General features: G+C 43.8%; 2 protein-coding genes across 2 annotated transcripts in view; one reads left to right on the top strand and one right to left on the bottom strand.

The window, feature by feature from the left end:
• ABCA4 (ATP binding cassette subfamily A member 4) overlaps nt 1-7,274 on the top strand; it is a 126,047-nt gene extending 118,773 nt beyond the window's left edge. Inside the window, exons 49-50 of the mRNA XM_046025848.1 lie at nt 856-942; nt 7,030-7,274. Coding sequence (XP_045881804.1) covers nt 856-942; nt 7,030-7,035 — 93 coding nt within the window. The 3' untranslated portion in view covers nt 7,036-7,274. The remainder of the gene's footprint in view (nt 1-855; nt 943-7,029) is intronic.
• A 533-nt stretch (nt 7,275-7,807) lies between these two features.
• Nucleotides 7,808-8,413, bottom strand: LOC123954566 (polyubiquitin). The gene has a single exon (XM_046025863.1). It carries the CDS (start codon nt 8,358-8,360, stop codon nt 7,899-7,901), a length of 462 nt encoding a protein of 153 aa, XP_045881819.1. The 5' UTR covers nt 8,361-8,413; the 3' UTR covers nt 7,808-7,898.
• Between the last annotated feature and the right edge of the window lie 12,162 nt (nt 8,414-20,575).

Raw genomic sequence — 20,575 nt, forward strand, 5'->3', positions numbered from 1 at the left:
TCACCACCATCCATCTCCAGAAATTTTTATCTTCCCAAACTGAAACTGTATATCCATCAGACAAGAATTCCCCATTAACCACCTCCCCCAGGCACTGGTAACCACTGTCCTACTTTCTATTGACTACTCCACATACCTTATGTAAGTGGAATCATATTGTATTTGTCCTTTTGTGTCTAGCTTATTTCCCTTAGCATAATGTCCTCCAGTTCACTGACATTGTAGCATGTGTCAGAATATTCTTGTAAAGGCTGAGTCATATTCCACTATATGTATATACCATGTTTATCCATTCACCCATTTGGACATTTGAGTTGTTTCTGGAGGTTACTGTTGTTGCCATTTGGTTTGTTTTGAATAAACATCCTTAAGGCAGCTTAATGAAGCAGTGGAAATAGGCAAGTCTCCGTATACCCTTTGAGGAGCTGGCTCACCGGTACCTTCTTGCCAGCAGATGAAGGCTGGAGCAGGAGTCATAGCCACACCGCACATTGAATAAAGAACAGAAAAGAGGGGAGATCAGACTCCTGCTTCTGTTTTTGCTTTTATGTTTTCAGTTTCCTTAGAGGTTTAGGAGGATGCTGCTAACTGAGAATCTACCTGGAGTCCTTTGAATCTTCCCGTGGGAATTCCTTTGGGTCAGGGCAGAATTCTAAGAAATGAGCCTATCTATCCTGGGCATGGGTGGCTAGGCTTTGTGGGTGAGCCACACTCCCCTCCTGCAGGACACAGCTGCTCTAGCAGGGCCACACACTAACTGTAGAGGACAGACAGAAAGTAGGTGGGTGGATGGGTCGAGGATACCATTTTTCTGGGAACATCTACCTACTCTTGCTCTCCTAATCTTGTCTCCAGGTATTTGTGAATTTTGCTAAACAGCAAACTGAAATTCATGACCTCCCTTTGCACCCTCGAGCCGCTGGAGCCAGCCGACAAGCCAAGGTACTCCTGCTCCTCTTTCACAGTCCACTGTCTGAGGCGGATCCTCAGCTCAGGGACTGGTCCGTTGGGTCTGAGGGACCCCAAGGTCCAGATACACCTCCCACAGAGAGTCCCCCCCATACCACATCCCTACCACATTCCTGCTGCTCCCCACCAGTTCTGTGCTGAGGGACTGTTCAGTCAGTGGTTGTGGAAGTTCCTTTTATAATCAAGAAGTCATCTAGGTAGTGTGGGAGAGCATTTTTGAGAACTTTCCCACATGATTTTCTTATACTCAGAAGACTTGGGTTTTAGAAATATGAAATAGGGGGGCCCCTGGGTAGCTCAGTAGGTTAAAGCCTCTGCCTTTGGCTCAGGTCGTGATCCCAGGGTCCTGGGATCGAGCCCTGCATCGCGCTCTCTGCTCAGTGGGAAGCCTGCTTCCTGCTCTCTCTCTCTGCCTGCCTCTCTGCCTACTTGTCATCTCTGTCTGTCAAATAAATAAATAAAATCTTTTAAAAAAAAGAGATTTAGAATATGAAGCAGGGAAAATAGAGAGTATTACAATGTTTGGGTTGTTAGGATACTTGACATTTATGTTTTTGGTCGTATATTTGAGTTTAAAGGAAGGAAATTAACTGGCACGTTTCAATGGTGGATGTATTTGGTTAGAGAAAAGATTATTGTCTGTTTTAGGAAGAGGTCTTGTTGTTCTGTATAAAAATATCAAGGGGTGCCTGGCTGGCTCAGTTGGTGGAGCATTCTATTCTTGATCGTGGGGTTGTGAGTTAAGCCCCACACTGAGTATAGAGATTACTTTAAAAATTAATTAATTAAAAAAATCTCAAGGTGGTGAAGGAAGAAGCAATAAGAAATGTGTATCCTGGCCTGTGATAACTCCTGGGATAGGTGCTTCCAGGACCCATCCCGGCATTGTGCTCCATGTAAGGAGCATGGCTACCCCACTCCAGTTCCCCAGACAGAGAGCACTAGAGAAAACACTGGAGGAAGCATTGTTCGAGCGCCTTGGCTTATACCAGGGAATTTTTTTAAAAGATTTTATTTATTTATTTGACAGTCAGAAATCACAAGTAGGCAGAGAGGCAGGCAGAGATAGAGGGGGAAGCAGGCTCCCCGCTGAGCAGGGAGCCTGAAGTGGGGCTCGATCCCAGGACCCCAGGATCATGACCCGAGCCGAAGGCAGAGGCTTTAACCCACTGCGCCACCCAGGCGCCCCTATACCAGGGAATTTTTTTTAAAATTTGTAAGTAGGCTTCAGGACCAATGTGCGTTTGAATTCATGACCCTGAGATTGAGGGTCACATGCTCTACTGACTGAACCAGCCAGGTGCCAAAGCTTGGGATTTTTAAGGGACAAACTAATTCAGCTATTCTGTCCAAAATTGCCTAGAGAATAAAATCAAAGCATTTCTCCAATAAGCACTAATGTACAAAATCTTACTTCCTAGCAAATTCTCATTCCTCCTGTCAGTTTCTTTTTTTCCCTCAGTTTCAATGTTTCACCCCATTTTATTTTTTAAATAAGTTTAGACCTGTTAAGTATTTGACTTATATTTTTATCCAGCGAAATAACTAAATACTTACGGGCTTTTTGTGCACTTCTTAAAATTGTTTAACCTTATTTTTGAACTTACTCCCTAAGAAGTTTTAAGTGATCTCTTATCTACACTTGATATTATTAAATCACCCAATTTCACATTTAGACATTTCTAAACCAAAGAGTTCATAGGACAAGTTTTCAATTTCAACACGTAGAGGTATACATGCCATATGGTAATTTGTTCCAGAATAAAAGTTATAATAAAGGACTCTACTCCTAGATTCTAGATTACATCAGTGATATATAATAATATATGCTCTATTTATACTCAGGGTAGATACTTACATTCTTCTAGTAAGTGTGGAAAAGTTTAAAATAATCTATTTGGAATAATGGAATTCAAATTCTATTTTTGAAGCTTAAAGACAACACTGGAACTTGGCCCAAAAGTGGTAGATGATAATGATTGTAAATAGAATTTATGAAATGTAGATACAGTAAACATCCTGAAGCTATCTACCTCTGAAAAGCATGATGGACAGACTTTTGGCCAGTACTAATTTGTCTTATTATATCGATTCAGGTTTTATTAAAACTCTGTTGTCTCTTCAAGGGTGAACCTAAGTGTTATATAGAATAGTGAAGCCTTATTCAGGATACCGTTTACTCATGAATCACCACGTACTAGCTGCGCTGCTTTGACAATGCAGAACCTAAAGTATCTTTCAAATACCTTAGCAAAAGGCATCTTTATATACAGCAGTGAGACTTGTTTTGTATAATTGCTCCTTAGTATAATCAACATTTGAAAACTTTTAAATGTACTATACTATTTTAGATATGTTCCTTTATAGCTGAACCTCCCACCAGTTTCTCTTTTTATATATATATATATATTTTATTTATTTGACAGAGAGAAATCACAGAGAGGCAGGCAGAGAGAGAGGAGGAAGCAGGCTCCCTGCGGAGCAGAGAACCCGATGCTGGGCTCGATCCCAGGACCCCGGGATCATGACCTGAGCCGAAGGCAGAGGCTTTAACCCATTGAGCCACCCAGGCGCCCCTCCCACCAGTTTCTTAATTGCAAAAAAACCCACAAATCTTACCACTGGTTGAAACACCCCTTTTCAAGGCCATGCTTACAATGAATTTTTCCCCTTCCTCTTGACTAGTAGAGATCTAAAAGCTACTTGGCAAGGTTAACCTTGCATCCCATCTCCCTAGAAGACCCAGAAATGCCTAAGCAAAGGCACCTGTCCAGAGAATGATAGTTCCACTAAGATTTTCTAGGCATTCTTCCTCATTTACAGATCTGATACTTAGTGCTTACACCTCTAGAAAATTATTCTGTGAAAGCCATTTGCAGTTATGAGCCTCTTTTATAACTCACTGGGTAGCAAAAGTGTTTCCTAGAACTAACGATGGTCTCCCCACCCAAACCTGGTATATTCTCTCTCAGAGGGCGAACACCAAGTCATCTCTCGTCCAAGTAAGGGGCATTGATGGCCTGTGATCTGCAGCATTTAATTCCATACTTTTCCCCCTTATTGGATGTGACCATTTTTCTATGTTTTTTGTCACATTTTGGTATAAAAATACTACAATAGAAAACCTACTGCAACACCTTTATTAAATTGGTATGTTTTTACAATAAATTTGTGATTCAAACCCTAACTCTGACTTAATGACATACTACCTTTACAAAGGTTAGAGAGAATTCTCTTGTATAATGTTGTATGTAAATAAATGTCATGAAACAGATAGTAATTACAGTCTTGTTTACATCATTCCACTTTAAAATAATTTCCCCTAATGTCTCTCACAAACAAGAAAAAGGTTGTTTCTCTCAGTAATTTATAGAAAACATTCACAACCTGCCTCCAAATACATGTGACAGTGCAGCTACGGGAAGTTCAGCCACTGGTGGCTTTCCAGCCCCACTCGTGAGTGAGGGCTACCACCGGCATCTCGTTATCTAGAGAGCAGTGTGTCTGGTTAGCGAGAATGCTTTGAATTCTTGAGGGACTCCGTACTGGAAAATATCTTTTGGGATGAGGTTTGTGGAATGTCACAATCTTTTATGGAAATGAGTGAGGGTCAAGGTTTCAATAGATAACTAGGTGATAGATGATCAGTCAACTTAGAAACATCTTAAAGGGGCTTATAAATTAGTGGCCATCACGTGTGTTTTCCAGAAGCAGGAACAGCTCAGATAAGTTTCTGACCCTTAGACTTTTTCTGGCTGCAATTTTATGATTTTTTTAAGATTTTATTCCTTTATTTGAAAGAGAGAGAGACAGAGTGAGAGAGCAGGTCAGAGGGAGAAGCCAACTCCCCATTGGGGCTAGGAGCCTGATGTGGGACTCCAGGATCATGACCTGAGCCAAAGGCAGTCGCTTAACCAACTGAGCCACCCAAGCGCCCTTGCAATTTTATTTTTTAATTGAAGTGTCGTTAACATGCTGTATTATATTAGTTTCAAGTATACAACATAAAGTATTATAAAAATGTAGTGATTTGGCAATTATATGCATTACCAAATGCTCACCATAGTCACCATACAACATTGTTACAATATTACCGACAATATTCCTTATGCTGTACTTCTCATCCCTATGATTTATTTATTTTACAACTGGAAGTTTGTATGTCTTTATCTCCTTTACCCATTTCATCCATCCTCCCACCCCTCCCCCTCTGGCAACCACCAGGTTATTCTCTGAATTTATGAGTCTGTTTCTGGCTTATTTATATGTTTTGATTTTTAGATTCCACATATAAATGAAATCACATGGTATTTGTCTTTTTATCTGACTTACTTCACTTAGCATAATACCCTCTGTGTCTATCCATGTTGTCTTGAATGGCAGAATTTCATTCTTTATGACTGAATAATATTGCATTGTATATATATGTCACATCTTTTTTTTTTAGTTTTTTTATTTGGGTATAGTTAACACACAATGTTACATTAGTTTTAGGTGTACAATATAATGATACAGTTTCCCTATAGTTTATGCTATGCTCACCACAGTATACCACGTCTTTATCCATTCATCTATCAGTGGACACTTGGGTTGCTTCCATATCTTGGCTATTGTAAATAATGCTGCAAAAAAAAAAAAATAGAATGCATGTATCCCTTTGAATTAGTGTTTTTGTTTTCTTTGGGTAAATACCCAGAAGTAGAATTACTGGATCAAATGGTATTTCTGTTTTCACAGTGTTTTCCAGAGTGGTTGCACCAATTTCTATTCCCTAGAACAGTGCACGAGGGTTCCATTTTCCCCACATCCTCATCAATACTTATTGTTTCTTGTCTTTTTGATACTATCCATTTTGACTAGTGTGAGGTGATATCTCATCATGGGTTCAGTTTGCATTTCCCTCATGATTAGTGATGTTGAGCATTTTTCATGTTTCTGCTAACCATTTCTTTGGAAAAATATCTATTCAGGTACTCTGCACATTTTTAATTTATTTTAATCCATTATTATTATTATTATTATTATTAAGTAGGCTCCATGCCCATTGTGGACCCCAATGTGGTGCTAAAATTCATGACACTGAGATCATCAAGACCTCAACTGAGACCAAGGGTTGGAGTTTAACTGACTGAGCCACCCAGGCACCCCCCAGCCTGTTTTTGAATTGGATTTTTTGTTTTTTTGGTGTTGAGCCTGATCCTTATTAATTGTTAAAGAGTTTCCATGTATAATTTATAGCCTTATCAATTCATTTCTGAAGTACCTGCAGTCTTGCCTGGGATCTTTGCCCCACCTCAAAGCATGTTCTTAGCCCTTAACACTAGGTTAATCATATTCTCAAGAGCTTGTGTGATTTTTAAGCTAGATAATTGATAAACCACATTTTGTCTAGATGTGGGCAGACCTACATTTAACTCCCCCCTTGCTGACACTCCTCCCATCCCCCACAACTGGTATAGGAATTCAGCCTCTTACCTTCTAACTGGAGACCTTGTCTCTCTAGTTAGAAAGGTGTCCCATTCTTCAGTAGCTGGATATAATGCTTGAGCTTTGATCTGGAGCCTGCTGTCCTAAACCCTAGCTCCAATTTCTCCCACCCTTCCATGCCCCCATCAGATTTTCATGCTCCCCGGGAGCCACCTCTTTGGGAACTACACAAAGGGAATTCTGTACCTCATGAATGACCTAAATTATGACTTCTTGGCTTATAAGACAGGAAGATCATGGTAACGTTTTTAGACTAAAAAGCAAACCGAAAGATACCATGACAGCCTTCGGGAACTGCACGGAGAGCATAGAGTCCCTCAAAGAGGCAAGCATGTGAACACAGTTGGCATGAGCTTTTATAATGTCTACACCTAAGAGGTCATCTGGTCCAAACTTTTCACAGACAAGGAAACAAGCATAGCCCATAACCTTGGTGATCTGACAGAATCCCAGGATGCTCCACTGAGCTTCCTTCAGCAATTGACAACTGTTTAACTTTGGAAATTTAAAAGCTGATATGCCATCTCTTCACAAAACCAAGATGACAAGAGTCCATCTGATCTCCTTCCACAGGTCTGATCTCCATACTACCCATTCCCTATAGCTGGAGAGAAATTCTGGACAGCTGGAAAGCCAGGAGCCTTTGCCATATGGTCATCTGGTTGGACCGGCTCAGCCACAGAAACAAACCCAAGCAGGCCATACCGCAAACTCTGAAGGGGACTCTTTCCAAGAGCAACCACAGCTGACCTCCTCACCTGAAGCACCTGATGCGGAAACTGACCCAGCCAAACGAATGCAAAACCCTTCTTATCCGGCCCATCCTACTAGTAACTCTGACTCCATATCACACTCACTTGCAGTGGATCAGCTGTCCTGTGTGTGTGTGTGTGTGTGTGTGTGTGTGTGTGTGTGTGTTATTTTTAAGGAGAAAATAAAGTACAAATGTACTTATCACAGACGGTTTGAATCCCCTCATCTCCCTGGTGTGCCCCATCTGGTATTTAGACATCTTTTGTGTGGGTGTAGCTTCCTGTCATGGCATGAGCTTCTGTGAGCGCTGCTGCCACAGAAGTGCTAGTCATGGCAAGGTTCTGCAATGCTGGGGTGGATGTGAATGGACTGGTCTTGATGTTCCATGTCAAGTCTGCTTTGTAGGATCTAAAGAAAACACCCAACTGGCAATGCAGGAAAACATTATCCATTGTCAAAGGGTATTAGCCTAATCTAGGTTTCATGGCTGTTTGCCCAGCTTATTTGAGTGCTTTTTTTTTTTTTTTTTACCATGCAACAAAACTTTTATTAACGTTTTGAACAGCTATTGAGAAAACCAGTGACTCAGTTATTACTGAAACTGGTAATTTCTAAACTTAAATTGGGGCAAAATGGCTATAGTGCAGAACAATGCCATCATTGGGCACTATGAATTCAAAACTGAAGAATTAACAGCCACCCCTCAGACGGAGAACCAGGTGGAGAGTGGACTCTTTCTGGATGTTGTAATCAGAGAGAGTGCGGCCATCTTCCAGCTGCTTGCCAGCAAAGATAAGCCTCTGCTGGTCGGGGGGGATGCCCTCCTTATCTTGGATCTTGGCCTTCACGTTTTCGATGGTGTCACTAGGCTCCACCTCCAGGGTGATGGTCTTGCCGGTCAGGGTCTTCACGAAGATCTGCATGCCACCTCTCAGGCGCAGGACCAGGTGCAGGGTGGACTCTTTCTGGATGTTGTAGTCAGAAAGAGTGCGGCCATCTTCCAGTTGCTTGCCGGCGAAGATAAGCCTCTGCTGGTCGGGGGGGATGCCCTCCTTATCTTGGATCTTGGCCTTCACGTTTTCGATGGTGTCACTGGGCTCCACCTCCAAGGTGATGGTCTTGCCAGTCAGGGTCTTCACGAAGATCTGCATTTTGACCTGTGAGCGAGTGGAAGGCCACTGAACGCAATCACGTCGAGTCACTCAACGTTTATACCTCATAGGTGTAATTAGGACAGGAGACAGAGAGGCAAGGACAAGTGAGAGTGGATGCTTGGTTGGACATGAGATCCAGCTTGTCTCTGTAACTGTTTACAGATGTCATATAATACTGTGCCATTTCCACGGTGCTGATGTGTGCATCTTCTGCAGGGGTGTCAGGGAGGGGTGCCTCATGCGACATCTAATTATTTGCAGAAAAGCTCATGAAGAATCAGAACATAATCATTTTAAACCAAACCATTTTGGGGGCGCCTGTGTGAGGGAGGGGGGCATAAGCACTCGTTCATGGTGGGCTATGGTAGTTTTAAGAAGGCATCTAGGACTGGGAAGAGTCAGGTATGGGGAAAATCCCACACTGCCCCGGGAAGGGAAGCTCCCTTTAGCTGTCTGTCTCTACCACACCTGAGCTCTCCATTGGCAATGTCTGTGTCATTTTTGACATTTTCCCCAGCTCCTGACACACAAGAAACACTCAACAATTACTTGCCAAACTGAACACTATAAAAACCCAGCAAGGAAAAGTATACGGAAAAGAAGTAGGTCCAGGAAAATGATACCTCAAAAAGCTAAAGACAACAGCAAAGGGCAGGTAGAGCAACAGGGATGCTGTGCTTTTTAAAAAAATACCAATCACAAAACACAAGCAGGAAAAAAAATTGAGGAGGAGACATGTTCACACTTCATTTGGGTTTGAGGAGAATTCACGTTGGCAGTGTGGCTCAAATCTCCTGAGAACATGTTACTCTATTGAAAGGTCTCCCAGTCTGGCTGAATAAGGGAGATCTATCAAGAAGAAGAAGAGAAAATGGAGAGTCAGTTCAGAAAACAAGACCACTCGGGAGATATTCCAGGAATATGACTTATCAGATCTTCTCAGGTTCCAATTCTTTGGGGAGCTCAAGACTTTGGAATAGTGGAAATCTAAAAAGAATCTCTTTCACTCTGAGTAAAAGACTCATGGAAAGCTTCATTTGTGCCTGCTGTGATGACTCTCCTAGAGAGACAGTAAGGGGAAAGTGGGGCAGATGACAAGCTTTGGATTTGAAAGATTCTTTGTGACACCCTGGGTACTTGCCCAGAGACCAGTAAAGACAGAGTTCTGTCCCAGCAGGGCTGCAAAGCTTAAAAGAAGAAGATGTTCCCTAGAAATATGACAGTGTCACATGGATGGGACAGCTGTTTCAGGCACCGGAAAGACTGAGCCCATAGTACTCAAGCTATGTGGGACTTGGTTTCCTCGATGTGGTAATTCAGTGCCTCAGCAGATCCTGAGATAATAGTTTATGACTCCTGATGTTCACAAGGCAGAATTACAACATTTTGTACAAGGTGGTTGTCAAGTTGGGGAAAGCTTAGGTACTAGAAGTTTCAGATTCATAGACCCACAGGTTTGTCGAACTACAGAATACCTCCGTGCACAAAAACTAAGCCCTATCTAATTGTTCTGTTTTGTACTGTTTTATTGGAAAAGGAAACCAAATCCAAGAGATTAAATTACATGCCTGGCCCTGCAGCTTTCCCCATAGGCCCCACTCTGGTCCTTCTCCAGTGAGTTCACTCCCATGCCTCATGACACAAAGTCTGCTTATAGGGCCTGTGTGGACCTCCTTCCTGGGTCATAGGTAATCCTTGATCATGTGAGCTCATGTCTGTGCATGGCACACGAGGCCTCTTAGGAAAGCAAGAAAGGGAGGTGAGCCATGGAACAGCTGGCTCTGTGGCAGCATAGCCCAATGGGGAGCTCCATGGAAACCAACAAGTCAGAATTTGAATCTACATCATCGTGAAGGTCACTATTTAGTAGTTTGTTAGCTTCACTGATATTCTTAAAGAACTGAGATATACACAGCATGAGGTCTCCTAAAATGTCCTCTCCTCAGAGCCTTTCCCAAAGCTCACCATGACAGACACTCAGCTTTCTGGGCTGGTGCCGGATATTAGGGTTCCCATGTTGTGGGGCTTTGCCTAAACTCTTGATCTTGTACATTTGTAACATTCGTCAGGAACCACAGCTTACTGTCACCAAATCCATAGTCTTGGGTCATGGTGAGTTTCAGGAAGCATGTTTCATCTTCAAAGCCCAGCACAGAAAGCACCTGGTCAGACAGCATTCGGGGCATCCAGCTGAGTAGCGGTGCTCTGTTTGTTTTCCACCAGAGCCTGGCATTCTCTTTGGTCTTGAATGATACTGGCTGCTGCCAGAGAAGCAAAGGGGTAACAGAGAAGAGAAAGAGGAAAGTCGGGACAGAAGAGGAACAGAAAAAATTTACTGGTCCTTTTTCTGGGAATTAAGTTGCAGAGAAGACACAGCCTCTATCTCCATGGTGTTAACATTCTCAAGCAGGGATCAGCACACTTGCTGTAAAGATAGTCGACATTTTCCACTTTACATGTCAATAAAGTCTTATAAAAGTTGAAACCCTCAGCTTGGCCATTGTGGCACAGAAGCTGCCCTAGACAGGACCTAACGGAATGGCTGAGGCTGTTTTAGCCACAGGCCATCTGTCCCGCCCATTCCAGTAAGTAAGCAGAGTTAGGGTTAGAGGGATGGCAAAAGCAGCTCCCGACATCTATTAGGGACCCCAACCCCCCTGTCTCCTTTCCCCCGCAAAGTGAGCAAAGGTAATTCTTAGGATGGAGAATGGGGATGATTTTTGAGCTCAGAAACTATCATCTTAGATCTCCAGTCTTGACTGATGCTCCAAAATACAAGATAATCCTTATCGCTAACAACCGACAGCAACCAGCCTACCGGAAGGTGTCGCTGCATTTGGCTTCTCACCCGCTTCACATCCACTGCCTCTCAAGCAACAAGATATCAATTCCTGCATAAGGCAGCATCTAAGGGACCCGCTCCAAATATCCATGTTCGTCTCCTCAGCTGATGAAGAAGCTCTACAGAAACAAAATCGCATGGTCAACTGATTGACGACTTTTTAAATTTGAGCTCTCAGGCAAAAATGTCAGGGAAGAGCCAGGAAATCTGCACATATTTTTAGTTCCCTCTTTGGAGCAAGTTTCCCTTTCTTGGACTACCCCGTGCTATTTACCACTATAAAGCTAAAAGCCTTGAGAACTACAGAATGCTAAGCAATTATAAGGTAACTTTATACTTGTTTAAAATTTTAATTATCATCACTTGCTGAGATTCTGACCTGATGTGTTTTCCTCTACTATAGGCATGACTTTTCTCCCCATCCTGAGGCTCAAAATCTCAGAGTCACCCTCCTCCTCCTCCTCCTTCACACTCTGCATTTGGCCAGGCGCCAAGATGCAGCATCCAACGCCACTAGGTCATTCCCGGTTGTCCCTCTTATTTTGCTTTTATCACTGCCCCTTCTCCACTACCTTTACTACCTTTCACCTGGGTGATGTTCCAGCTTCTAACTGGGCTGGACTGTCTTCTCCCCCACCGATTGATGCTGTACTCTGCTTCCTAAAGTTGAGCTCTTGAATTGTTCAGTAATCATGACTGAGCAGTTATTTTGAAACAGGCACTGTGCTAATTACTGGGAAACAAGAACAAGCTTCAGCACCCCTCTGGTTGGGAAGTTGTCCCAGAAATAGATCAGTTCAATGCCGTAGGGAGAGAGTGCCATAGACTGAATGTTTATGTCCCCTCACACTTCATGGGATGAAATCTAACCCCCAATGAGATAGTATTTGGAGGTGGTGGGGCCTTTGGAAGGTGATTAGATCATGAAGGTAGAACCCTCATGAATGGGATTAGTGCCCTTAGAAAAGAGACCCTGGAAAGCACCCCCTGCCCCTTCCTGCTATGTATGGTTACAGGAAAAATACAGCAGTCTATGAACCAGGAAGCGGGCCTTCACCAGACACCATCTCTGCCAGCAACTTGATCTTGGATTTCTAGCCTCCAAACTGTGAGAAGTAAATCTCTGCTGTTGATAAGCTACCCTAGTCTATGGTAAGCGATGGGAGCAGTCTGAATAGACTGAGACAGAGGGAAGAGAGAAAGAGAGAGAGGATATGAATGAATGACTTATAGGAGCCCAGAGAAAGCCCATTCAGTCCTGACAGGCAGAAAGTAGAAAGGAATAGGAAAGTCTTCCCAAAAGGATCACTCACCTACTCAAGTTTTCAGTGATTTTCATACCCCACAGAGCATGGTTCAAAACCTTCACCTTGGCATTAAGAGCCTTTCATTTGTCCCCAGTTTACCCTTTCAGCTTTATTTCTTGTGGGTCCCCATTATATATGTATAATGCAGCCAAACTGAATCCCTCCAAGGCCTTCATTTTCCTATCTCCTTTTGTTTCATCACTCTCTTCCCTCCTCTATCCAGATATAAGGAACTCCCAGGATTCAATAAGATAAGACAAACAGCCCAAAGGAAGAACCAACAAGGACTATGAATAGGCACTTCACAGAAGAGGAAACTCAAATTGTCACTAAACATATGAAAAGATGCTTTATCTCACTAGGAATCAAGGAAATAGAAACCCACAAAACAGGATACTACTCCACACCTATCAGGCTGGCAAAAATTAGAAAGTCAAATAATACTGCTTTAAGTCGGCTTGGGCTGCTGTAATGTAGTACCATACACTGGGTAGCTTATGACCAACAGAAATATATTTCTCACGGTTCCAGAGACGAAGTCAGGGTGCCAACCTGATCGGGCTCGGGTGAGAGCAGCCTTCTGAGTTACAGATTGCTGACTCTTTGTTGTATCCTCACAGACAAAAAGAGAATGATCTAGCTTTCTAGTCTCCTCTTACAAGGGCACTCATCTCATTCATAAGGGCTCCACCCTCATTCATAATTACTTCCCAAAGACCCCCACCTCCTAATACCATCCCACTGGAGATTAGATTTCAGTGTATGAATGTTAGGGGAACACAAACATTCAGTCCATAAAAAAATAATCAAATCTGGCAAATTCCGGGTTATGGGAAAACTCTCACAGGCCACCCTGTGTTCAGAGATTGGCTGGGAGGACACACAGGAATCACCATATAGTTGTAGTCATGGCTAAGGTTTATTACAGCAATGTAGTTTCCATTGTGTTTTTCCATAATGACAGGGTCATGGCGTGCAGGGTTGCCCAGGGAGGGACTGCATTCCTCAACACTTGTAATAAGGTGTGGTCTTGTCACTGAGTTCACTCTAGCAGAATGAAGCGGAAGGGATTGCGTGCACCATTGGAACAGGAATGCCCCTCCATGCTCTCTTCCCCGATCTGCTGTCTGGGCTTGGTCTTGTGCCAACCCAGCTTCAACAGTGGAAACACTCTCAAGGACTCAGGGTGGTAGAGCTACAAAACAGAAGGACTCTGGGTTCCTGAGTGTGTGTGTGTAGTGGGGAGCGTTGGGCAGGGGCAGAGCTGCCCAGCAATGCAGGACACATTCCCCACAAAGTATGAGGTGGCCCAAATTAGTTCCTGTCTTGGTTATAGTGGCCTAGCTTGGTTGACTTAAGTAAAATGATAGAAATATCATTTTTGACTCACCCAACAGCCAAAAATGAGTCCTTCTAGACTCCAGCCAAGAAGCCAGTGCTGTAACAGACCCCCAGGCCCTGTGCATTGGCAGCAAGAGGCCCTGGATCAACCACAAAGGAGTTTGCTTAGAGAAGAAGTAAACTGTGCTCTCCATCCCAGGCGGGGAAGCACGCTCTCCCTCCAAAGAAACTCAAGCAGCTATTTGCTCTCCACAGAGCAAGCCAGGAAACCCCGGCTCAGAAGCATAGACGTCCTCAGGAGAACCCAGAATCCTTCCTGCAAGCCTGGGGTGGGGGCCACGAGCTCAGCAGCCAGCTCCACACTAACCATTTGGAACTTTTTCTCTAGGAGACACAGTTAGCAAGATCGCTGGACCCGAAAACCAGCTGGGCTGTGTCAGATGGACCAGGGAGAGAGGTTGTTTATCAAGCAGGATTCAAATTCCATAGGATTATCTTATTCCCAACAAGGCTACAGACAGCTCCCAAGGCATGTTAGCCCCAAATCCAACCAGCTACTCACCAGGTAACACCTAGGGATCAAGGATCAGTTGTTACATAACACACACACACACACACCACTTTTCTTTGACAACAGACCTTGGCTTTTATAACCACATTCCACTTGAATTTGCACAGGAGTGTTTTTTATTTTTAATAACTACAAATAATGAATGTCTATTTTTGATGTTCTGTTAAAAAAAAAAAAACAAAAACAGGCCTGCTATCTGAAGGTGCTCAGGCAGAGGGAAACTAGAGTATCTGACTCTGGACCTTGCAGAAAGGAATGTGGAATTTGCCCAAAGATGCAGCTGTGAAGATATTTTCAATGGTTAGCATTTTCAACAATTTTTCAGCCTGTCCCTAAGAAACAGGTTTGACTCTGCATTAGAGGCAGTAAAAAAGAGAAGATTTAAGGAACTTGCCCAAGGCCAGAGAGAGACTCAATGTCAGAGCCAGAATTGGGCTCAAGTCTTGACGGCCCCAACCCGTCTTCAGCCCACGCTCACACCTTCTGCCCTTTTAATTAAAAAGAAGAGCAGGGAAACAGATGGGTATCAAACAAAGGCCAAAACTGCATGCAGATGCTTGTCAGACCCTCTGCTCAAAAAAGCATAGTATTTCTATAATTATCTGAAATTGCTGGAAGGAAGGAAAGAAGGGAGAAAGGAAGGGGATAGGCTGCAGTGCCTAAAACACTTATGAGAAGCAGGGTTTGGAAATCGAGACAGTAGACGAGGTGGAGACGGGATTTGAAAGAGTGGTGTAACTGTGAGCAGAGAGACCGGGTGGCCGAGGTCTTGCACCTAGCGGGGCAGGGAGCATCAGGCCCAGGACGAAGCCAGCGCATACTGGGACAGTAGTGCCTCACGACCCTCCCCAACAGCATGGTTCCACAGCAAATCCGATGAACAAATCCTGTTTTATTCAACTTTGTGATGAAGTGAAAAGCATGGCAGATACTGGCCCAGCTAGAAACGAAGAGACAAAAAGATTTAAGCTAGCTCAAGAAGCATAAGCCCAAAACAAGACCTTCATTGTCAAACCGCATCACAGAAGCCTGCCATGCTGTCCCCAGAGCTCCTAGAGGGTAGTGCTAGCCCTACATTTTCCAGACCCCTCACAGTTCTTTGCCCAGTTTTTGTCTGGCTCCTGACTCTTCATGATGGTGATGTTCATGGTCCCTTCCACAGTTGCTGTCTTTGGGACTTACTGACATTACTTGTTCTTAGGAGTGCCAAACCTTGGTTTGCCTGCCAGTGTTGACCCAAACCTCTGACTCCTTTCTCCTTGATAGTCCTAGGGTAGGACCTCTATCTTAGTTTTAGTCTCTGGGTTCCCAACTCCCAGCTATAGCCTACCCTCCACCACTGCAGTACCCTACCAGTCCAACCCTAGACCTGTGAACACGGTTTTGCCCAGTTAGGACAGGACTACAGTGGGACTTGTGATTGTACCTCCATTTGTAATTTGTTGTATATAGTATGCCTAACAATCTCTACTAAAGTGCACATGGTTAGTCTTACTGCCTTAGCTTCTTTTGCATCAATCCCTTCGTTGTCCTTAAGAGAATTTAAACAAGTACTACAGTTCTTAAACTTTAGTGTACATAAGAAGCTGTGGCGGAGGGAGGTCTGGGTGACTCAGTCAGTAGGGCGTCTGCCTTCAGCTCAGGTCATGATCCTGGGGTCCTAGCATCAAGCCCCGTGTTGGGTTCCCTGCTCAGTAGGTAGTCTGCTTCTCCCTCTCCCTCTGCTCCTTCACTTGTGTCCCCCATTCTCTCTCTCTCTCAAATAAATAAATAAATAAAATATTTTTTAAAAGAAAGAAAGAATCTGTGGGGGGGTTTGTTTTAAGTGTGGTTTTACTGTGGTTCCCGAACAACGCACGCAGAAATTCAGATTCAGCACGTCAGGGAGTGGACCCAGGAATATGCATTTTAATAATCACTGCCTGTGCTGGGTGGGTTTGTTGAAGAGGATGATTGGGCAACACTTTTCTAAATACAGTGGTAGGAGATGTAGAGCCATGGAGGGATGGCATGATCAGATTTGTTTCAGAGAAGTCACTCTGGCAGAAAGTACCCCATTCGTGCTCACTCAGCAAAGCCCCCTAATCCTTTGGTAATCCCCCGGTAACCTCCTGCTGCCCATGGGTTGTACAGCTCAGAGTTGGCTCTGAAAGTACTGACAAGAGAGGCCACTGGGAGGGTCATGACTGAGTACTCCTGGACTATTTTCCTTGTGACATCTGTAGTCCCAAACCCAGGCAACAAGGAGTGCTGGCTGTGAAAACAGGAAAGTCTTGGGACCCCAGCCCAGGTCCAGATGGGCTTCCTCTGGGTTCTAGAGAATACAGGTTCTGCTGGGGCCTGGCGCCTGGAGTAGATCCATGTCTAGTTTACTCAGGACTCCAGGAGCTCTGGACAGGACAGAACCTGTGCTCATTTGGTTCACAAAGGCCCAGGGGGAATTTGGGTACAGGCCAGGTCAGCTATTTACCTGAAATGCCAATTATATCATTTCAGAGAATGGAACCCACCCTGATTCCTGTAGCCTCATTTCCTGCAGCCAGTGGTGATGAATGCACTGATAAATATTTTGTGGTGGCTACAACAATGGCTTTCCGACCAAGAGCCTTCCCGCTCGTTCCTTGGAACTGTCTAATGGATGGAGCTGGATTTCTGCACGAATTGCCTCCTCATTGTCCGGTGATTCTGAGCCTGGTAGGAAACCCAAGGTGACTGATGCTGGCTGACAGCATGGAGGCCTAGGTAATATTCCCATTACCTCAGGGCTTGCCATCCCCATGCACCCCAGGACGAACCTTCGAAGCCCAGCACCAGTCCCATCTTCCCTGTCTCTCCCATAGCAAAGCAGCATCTCCCCCCAAGCTGCACAATATTGCCGTCAGTAACATTTGCTTCCATAGTTACCACCTCAGAGGGCAAGAATCATACGTCTCGGGCTTCTTTTTTCTCACTCCCTGCACCAAGCACAGCCACTCAGAGGGGCAGATCTGAAACAACCACAAGGCCTCTGTCTGGGCCCATCGTCGGCCCCTGAGCCAACGTCCTAACAGCTCAGCTCTGCAGTGACCCAGACACCAGCCTCTAGACCAAGACATCTGTTTCCCGAATACTCCTAGGTTTGGCGGGGGAGGGGGGGGGTGGCTTACACTTAACTGGATTGCCCTATCACTGTCTGAATCTTAACTGGCATTTGCTGAGACTAAAACCTCATTGACACTGGTGGAACACCATTGAAGATCTAGAGAAGAAAACAGAAAAATAATCATGTTCAGATGCCTTAAGCAGGCAGTAGGAGATGATTCTATTTAAAGGAGCTACAGGTCACGGGGTGCCTGGGTGGCTCAGTGGGTTAAAGCCTCTGCTTTCAGCTCAGGTCATGGTCCCAGGGTCCTGGGATCGAGCCCCACACCAGGCTCTCTGCTCAGCAGGGAGCCTGCTTCTTCCTCTCTCTCTGCCTGCCTCTCTGCCTACTTGTGATCTCTGTCTGTCAAATAAATAAATAAATAAATAAATAAATAAAGGTTCTATAGGTCCCTAACTAAAATATTCTGGCTTTCTGGCTTTCTGTGTCAACTTGTCTGTCAGTTTATAGGACATAAACATTTAAACATCATTTGTGTGTGACCTAATGACATCTGTGAGTGTGTAGTCAATACCTAAAAAAATCCAAGAAACATCAACCTGATATTGTCAATCAAAAGGTAAGTTTCACAGTTAACAAAACCAAAAGACAACTGACAGAATGGGAGAAGATATTTGCAGATGACATATCAGATAAAGGGCTAGTGTCCAAAATCTATAAAGAGCTTAGCAAACTCAACACCCAAAGAACAAATAATCCAATCAAGAAATGGGCAGAGGACATGAACAGACATTTCTGCAAAGAAGACATCCAGATGGCCAACAGACACATGAAAACGTGCTCCACATCACTCAGCATCAGGGAAATACAAATCAAAACCACAATGAGATACCACCTCACACCAGTCAGAATGGCTAAAATTAACAAGTCAGGAAACGACAGATGCTGGCGAGGATGCAGAGAAAGGGGAACCCTCCTACACTGTTGGTGGGAATGCAAGCTGGTGAAACCACTCTGGAAAACAGCATGGAGGTTCCTCAAAATGTTGAAAATAGAACTACCTTATGACCCAGGAATTGCACTACTGGGTATTTACCCTAAAGATACAAACATAGTGATCCGAAGGGGCACGTGCACCCAAATGTTTATAGCAGCAATGTCTACAATAGCCACACTGTGGAAAGAACCTAGCTGTCCATCAACAGATGAATGGATAAAGAAGATGTGGTATATATACACAGTGGAATACTATGCAGCCATCAAAAGAAATGAAATCTTGCCATTTGTGATGACATGGATGGAACTAGAGGGTATTATGCTGAGCAAAATAAGTCAGTCAGAGAAAGACAAATATCATATGATCTCCCTGATATGAGGACGTGGAGATGCAGCATGGAGGGATTAAGGGAGTAGGAGAAGAATAAATGAAATAAGATGGGATTGGGAGGGAGACAAACCATAAGTGACTCTTAATCTCACAAAACAAACTGAGGGTTGCTGGGGGGAGGGGTGTTGGAAGAAGGTGGTGGGGTTATGGACATTGGGGAGGGTATGTGCTATGGTGAGTGCTGTGAAGTGTGTAAACCTGGCAATTCCCAGACCTGTACCCCTGGGGATAAAAATACATTATATGTTTATAAAAAAATAAAAAATAAAAGATTTTTTTTAATTTTATTTAAAAAAAAGAAGGTAAGTTTCACTATAGGCATCAAAAATATTTATCATTAACAATGAGTCTGTAGAGAGTCAAGCATTTGTAACCAACTTTCAATACCATGATTAAAGCTTGAAGAGATGGGTATCAAAGAACTATTCTACTCTAAATAACTAAATGAATAATGGGTCACTGCAGTTCATTAACGTGAGGAGCTGAGTAGTTGGCCTTAGTGAGACCTGGTCAAGTGCCCTATGTCTTGGTATAGAGACCAAGAGGTCAGAACAATCCAGTGATGATGGTCTCTCTGCTGTCTATGATGCCTGGGGACAGGGGTTTGTGACTTACCCAGATGGTGGGCACTGTCACCACCCACTGTGATGTGGAATAAAGACACCTGAAGGGGTATGTGGGTGGCTCAGTGTGTTAAGCCTCTGCTTTCGGCTCAGGTCACGATCTCGGGGTCCTGGGATCAAGCCCCGCATCGGGCTCTCTGCTCAGCAGAGAGCCTGCTTCCCCTCCCCCCGCCTACTTATGATCTCTCTGTCAAATAAAAAAATAAAATCTTAAAAAAAAAAAGACACCTGAAGCCTCAAGAGAACTTTAAGAATTCAGATTCAGAAATTAGTTTAATTAAAATAAACCTTGAAGTAGTTCTTCAGAATGCAGTCTTCAAATGCAGTCTTTTATAGCTATTTTGTCAAAAATAAGGATGTATGTGTCAGATACTTTCACACATACAAAATTCATTCTATGTCATTTAATTATAGGTATTATTATCCCAACTTCTATTAAGAGGATTGGCCCGAGGCTCAGAGAGACTCAAGATCATATAACTGGTAAGTCTCAGAGTTGGTTTTCCCAGATCTGTCTGCTCCAATTTCCATATTCTTTCTGCTGTACTTCCTATCACACCACACCTATGATACCTAGGTTTCCTCCTTTATCCAGAAGACATAGTTACTGCTTGATCTTCTGGTCAAGAGTTTACAGCTGGTGTAAACCAAAATTATGAAAAAGAAAAAAAAAACCCTCTACATATTGGTCATATGTGTCCTACTGGCCTAGTATGTCCCTAGCGTGTTTATACCAGCGCCATTAAGAGCAAAACTAAAGGTCAGAGGGCCCTACTGCCACATCTCTATCCTTCCCAAGTGCCCTCAGCTTAGGGACACTACTCAGAAGCACACAACAAGCTTTCAGACACCCAAAGACAAAAGTGAGTTTCAGGAGAGCACTAGTTGCTCATGCCACATGAACAGCTGTTCTGCCTTTCATCTAACAGCCATATAAAAGGCTTTATGAGCACCTGACTGCTTCCTCTTAGAGACTGTATATCAGACAAGTTGGGCTGAGCCCTTCCCATTTCAAACTGTCCTATCTGCTTATAAACTCCATTTGCCCCAAACTGCAAT

The sequence above is a fragment of the Meles meles genome, chromosome 1 (genome assembly GCF_922984935.1).
Source record: "Meles meles chromosome 1, mMelMel3.1 paternal haplotype, whole genome shotgun sequence".
NCBI classification, from domain to species: Eukaryota; Metazoa; Chordata; class Mammalia; order Carnivora; family Mustelidae; genus Meles; species Meles meles.

What these genes read in the sequence shown, in the direction of transcription:
- LOC123954566 (XM_046025863.1), bottom strand. Translation starts at nt 8,360, where the DNA reads ATGCAGATCTTCGTGAAGACCCTGACTGGCAAGACCATCACCTTGGAG.